The 4695-nt window shown below is 47.2% G+C and overlaps 1 protein-coding gene across 1 annotated transcript; it reads right to left on the reverse strand.

Annotated features, from left to right (window-relative positions):
* Positions 1–379: 379 nt before the first annotated feature.
* LOC116893453 (leukocyte immunoglobulin-like receptor subfamily B member 3) lies at positions 380–4304 on the reverse strand. The gene is made up of 9 exons (XM_032895218.1): positions 4250–4304; positions 4059–4094; positions 3610–3894; positions 3166–3471; positions 2128–2412; positions 1693–2001; positions 1218–1514; positions 672–974; positions 380–441 (listed from the first exon to the last, which is right to left on the reverse strand). The coding sequence occupies exons 1-9, from the start codon at positions 4281–4283 to the stop codon at positions 380–382; spliced, it is 1917 nt and encodes a 638-aa protein (XP_032751109.1). The 5' UTR covers positions 4284–4304.
* Between the last annotated feature and the right edge of the window lie 391 nt (positions 4305–4695).

Here is a 4695-nt window from a genome sequence, read left to right on the forward strand (position 1 = left end):
TACTGAAGCAACTGTATCAAGCCTGGAATTAGGTATAGCCTCTCTGGGTCGATGTGCCAAAAAAAACTTTATTAGCCCTCTTGGGTCTGACTCTGTGCAGGTGTAATGTTTCTTCAGGGAATCATGGAGAGGCAAATTTCTAGGTTATTTCCTCATAACTTTACACACTTGCCCCATCATCCAGGGAGAGGTTAGCTGTGTCTCTTTGGATGCTATCATTTGTAGTTCAACAGTTAAGCCTTAGCATATGGTTTGTCCTTTGGAATATTTGTTGGTCTTTCATACTCACGAGTTTAAATGACAGAAGTGAGAACTGTGATTAACAACAGCTATTTCTTAGGCTGCCTGTGTTTGCAGCATATTCCCTATAAAGTGGTGCCTAATACTTACTGGCTGTTGTGATGAACCTTTTAGTTGGCCAGCTGGAGGCTTCAATGGGTCCTAGGAGACAGAACAAGAAGAGGATGTTCTTCCTGCTGTGTGTGCTACTTATGCCCTGTAAACTCCCTAAGACAGAGGGACTATTACATGAAGGATTATTGCTGATATCCAGTTCTATGCTGTTGAATGTGCCTTTGGACTAACCATTCATGTTGTCCTCTTAATCCCACTGAAATCAAAAGATCTATGTTTTGTATTTAAGTCACTGTGAGATGTCAGAACAACCTTACCTGGGACTATGAGCTCCACAGGGGCACTGGCAAATGACAACAGGTACAGAGATGAGTCGTGAGAGCCATAGCACCTGTAGGTGCCCGAGTGGGTGGAGGTCACAGCACTCATGGAGAATTCTGACTGGTACTGCTGATCTTGAATCTTGGATTTTAGTCGAAGGGGTGGCTGGCCTGATCCTTCCTTGGACAGAATGAAAGTGTCCACAAAGTATGTTGACCAGCACATCAGGGTCACATTCTCTCCTGAGTGTACTGAGGAGTTAGGCATCACTGAGAGGGAAGGTGTGTCATCAATCTGTCCTAAAGAGAAGATGGATGATGAAAGTCTGACTTCCTTGTTCAGAGATCAAACCACACATAATTTCACCCTGAGTACATGGGGCTCAGTCTCTTTTATCTGACTGAGCTCACCTCCTGCTGATCTGTCTCTGCCTCTGTTCCTCCCCAAGGTCCCTGCCCCTCATCCAGCCCTCAGCTACTAGGTTCCCCCATGAAAGCCTGAGCAGAAGCTAGGTACCTGATTGAGTCTCTATAGATCCTCACCTGTGATCAGGATGTCCAGGGGGTCACTGGATGCTGACCACTCAGAGGAGAGGTTGTGTGCACCATAGCATCTGTATTGGCCTCCAGTAGAGTGGTTTACATAGCCCAGTGTGAAGTTGGTCATGGAGAAGCCAGTGTCAGTCCGCTGACTAGTGTGCTGCATAATGTCAGCACCCCCAACTTTGTACAGAGCAAATCTGTCATAGTTGATGTCAGAGCAACACTGCAGTGTGAGGTTAACTCCAGGGTCCAGGATGTGGCCTTGGTGAGTTAGCAGAGAGGGCTTCTTGGACAGCCCTAGAGGGAAGGTGACAGCTGTGGACTGATGTTTGGTTCTTATCAAACACCTTTGCTCTCCTATCCTGCCCAGCACATGTCACAGATTCTACTTAAGCGGGGCTACCTCGTCTCCAGGCAGCCATGACAAGGGCTTAGGATCTCAGAAAAGGATTGGAGGACAATGAGGCAAACTTACCTGAGATATGAATTTCCAGGGGCTTACTGGGTACTGACCACAACTGTGGAGAATTCTTGTAGTAACCATAACAACTGAATGTCCCTGTGTGGTTTGATATCATGGGTCCCATAACAAACAGAGCTTGGCACTGTCCACTAGGAGGTATACACTGTGTGTCCAGTGAGCTGGTGAATTTGTGATCTTCCTTGGTGAGAATGAATTTATCATAGTGAATATGTGAGACACAGTGCAGTGTCATGTTCCTTCCCACTATCACCACAGGGCTGGGCAGTACTGACAGCCTGAGTTCATTGTAGTCATAGATTGCTAGGAGAGGAGGAAGCAGTTTGGTACATGTTCTCGCACAGTCACAGTATTCTCTGAGTCCACTTTGTGAGAAGGGAATTTACTTGAGATCAGAGCCTAGAGTTGGGAACCTGTCTGTCTCCTTACCTGTCAGCACCAGCTCAAGGGTGTCACTGGGCTCTGACCAACCAGCTGAGCTGTACCAATAACAACGATATTTCCCTGCATGTTCTCCTGTCACAGAAGGGTAGAAGAACTTGCCCTTGTTCCCAGGCTTTTGTAGAGCCTCTGTGCTCCAGGTTGAATGGCTCCCCTCATTATACAGAAAATACACTTCTGCATCCAGGGTACCCTGACACCAGATGGTCATGGAGCTAGTTAGAGTGACCACAGAGCCTGGTTCAACCTTGATGATGGGTTTGGGTAGGTTCCCTACAAGGAAGTAGGAGAGAAGCAGGTGGGTGTGTTTGAAAGTGGCACAGAGAAAGTCACACTTGGAGATGTATGGCATTTAAGGTGATCCAGAGTAGGACAAAGTCTTGTGAAGACTCATCTTCCTTCTGGACATCCTGAGTTTTAGTACTACTTTCTGCATTGAAATCTACCTCAAGTCACACTGTCTCCTGTGCTCTCTCATTGGTCTAAAGAGGCCTGGCTCCTCACATACAACATACATCAAGTGTTAGCATTCCTTCTAGGTTCTGCCCAATAGCTGCCTGGCAATAATCAGGTAGGCTGGCTTAACATAAAACAATTGTTTGGCCCCACTTCACTCTCTTATCCTATCTGCCCTTTTCTCTCTCTGATTCCTCTTTCCCTTGCTCCTCTTTCTCCAAGTGTTCCTGCTTGGCCTCTTTTCCATTTCTCTCTCTCTCTCTCCTCTCCCTCTCTCCCCTCTCCCTCTCCTCCCTGTCTCCCTCTGTCTCTGTCTCTTTCTCTCACTCTCTTTCTCTCTCCCACCTCTTTTTTTCTCTGTCTATCTTCAACTCCTCTTTCTATGTCCTGAAATAAACTCTATTCTATGCCACATCTGTCATATGGCTGGTACCTGAGGGGGAAAGGATGCTTCACCTTGGGTCTGAAGAGGCACCCATCACAGTTCATCATACCTGGCCCTAGAAACATCAAGTCCTCCCTGAGCACTGTTTCACCTCATCATAAAGTTGAAAGGCTGTGGTTTCTCACCTGAGACCATGAGCTCCAGGATGTCACTAGGTTCTGACCACACCTGTGGATTGCTACTGTCATAGCTGTAGCATCTGAATGCCCACCTCTGGCTGGAGGTCACTGTCGGCACAGAAAAGAAGGCCTCAGAATTCCCAGTATCATAGTTATACTGTGAGTCCTGCCTCCAGAAGAGCTTCTGTGATCCTTCCTTAGTCAGAATGAACCTGACATAATTCTGCCCTGACACACACTGTAGGGTCACCTTCTGTCCTGAGCTCACCACAGGGCTGGGCTTGGCTGACAGCCTGGGTTTACTGTGTGCTCCTAGGAGAGAAGGCAGAAGCAGTGAAATGTGTCAGGCCTTGTCATCCTCCGGGGCCGTGAAGTGGTGGTGCAGCTCTCGCATCAGACTGACCTCTTGACATTGAAGTCTGAGGGTGGGGCATTATTTTTTCTTCTTACCTGTCACTACCAGCTCCAGCGCATCACTGTCCTCTGACAATTTACCATGGACCTGATAATAACAGTGGTAATGTCCTGCACTGTACTGGTCAATTTTTGAGATGGAGAATTCAACCTTCTTGTTAGGCTTAGGTCCAATTTCTTTGCACCATGGATGTCGACTTTCTTTTTTATAGAGACAGTAACTTTTGGCTCCTTGGCTCCCCTCACAGACGAAGATCACCTTACTCTGTGTGGAGACCACATTGTCTGGCTGTACTCTGAGGATGGGCTTAGGGAGCAACTCTGAAAGAAAAAGAACAGCAATCCTCTGATTGCAGTCCTTATCTCCATGGCCCTCAGATTATCCTGCGGACTAACACATATGTAGTGTTACTCTACAGCCATGGCCCAGGCATGGCTCCTGGGTAGGAAGAGAAGAACAGGTCAGGCAAGATGCAGACACTCACCTGTCAGCACCGGAATCCAAAGGCCCAGAGTCAGTCCTGGAAGAGAGATTCCAATGAGAGTTCTGTCCCTGAAATTTGATCAGCTCCTACCCTCTGCTAAACACCTGAGCCTCTGGGGTTTCCTGATTCCTCAGCTCTAGGCCCTAATAATTTCTAGACCTCAGTATCCCCTTTCTGTTTTCACAACTCACCAAGACAGAATAGGGCTTTGAAGGTGAAGGTCATGGCATCTCCTCTCACAGGCTGCAACTCTGGTTTAGAGCAGAGCTACAGAAAGTTTCTGAAGGTATTGGAAACAGGATGTGGCCATGGAGGTAGGGCAGTCCCCATGACATGGTCATATTACCACAGCCCCACAGGAAGGGGAACTGACCTCCTCTGGCACCCTGCTCTGACTTCCTCAGTGCTCTGACTAGGCCAGGCAATAGACCCTCTGCAATCAGGTCTTACACAGATGACATTTCCTCAGCCCACCAGTGTCTGCCTCACCTGTGCACATCACTGTCAGACCCATATTGTAGCAGACACGTAGAAACAACTTATATAAAAATACAAACTTCAGTGTGGTTTGCTTTGTTCATTTTCACATTTATAAGTGAAATATTTTCCTCTTTTCAACATTTTTGATGTTTCTGAG

The sequence above is a fragment of the Rattus rattus genome, chromosome 2, assembly GCF_011064425.1.
Source record: "Rattus rattus isolate New Zealand chromosome 2, Rrattus_CSIRO_v1, whole genome shotgun sequence".
Taxonomy (NCBI): domain Eukaryota; kingdom Metazoa; phylum Chordata; class Mammalia; order Rodentia; family Muridae; genus Rattus; species Rattus rattus.

Bases quoted from the DNA above. Each gene is read 5' to 3' on its own strand.
- LOC116893453 (XM_032895218.1), bottom strand. From the start codon at position 4,283: ATGACCTTCACCTTCAAAGCCCTATTCTGTCTTG. The intron at 3,472-3,609 runs GTAAGAAGAAAA...CTTCTCTCCTAG, and splicing joins GCTGGAGCTGGTAGTGACAG to GAGCACACAGTAAACCCAGG. The intron at 2,002-2,127 runs GTAAGGAGACAG...CTCCTCTCCTAG, and splicing joins CCTTGAGCTGGTGCTGACAG to CAATCTATGACTACAATGAA.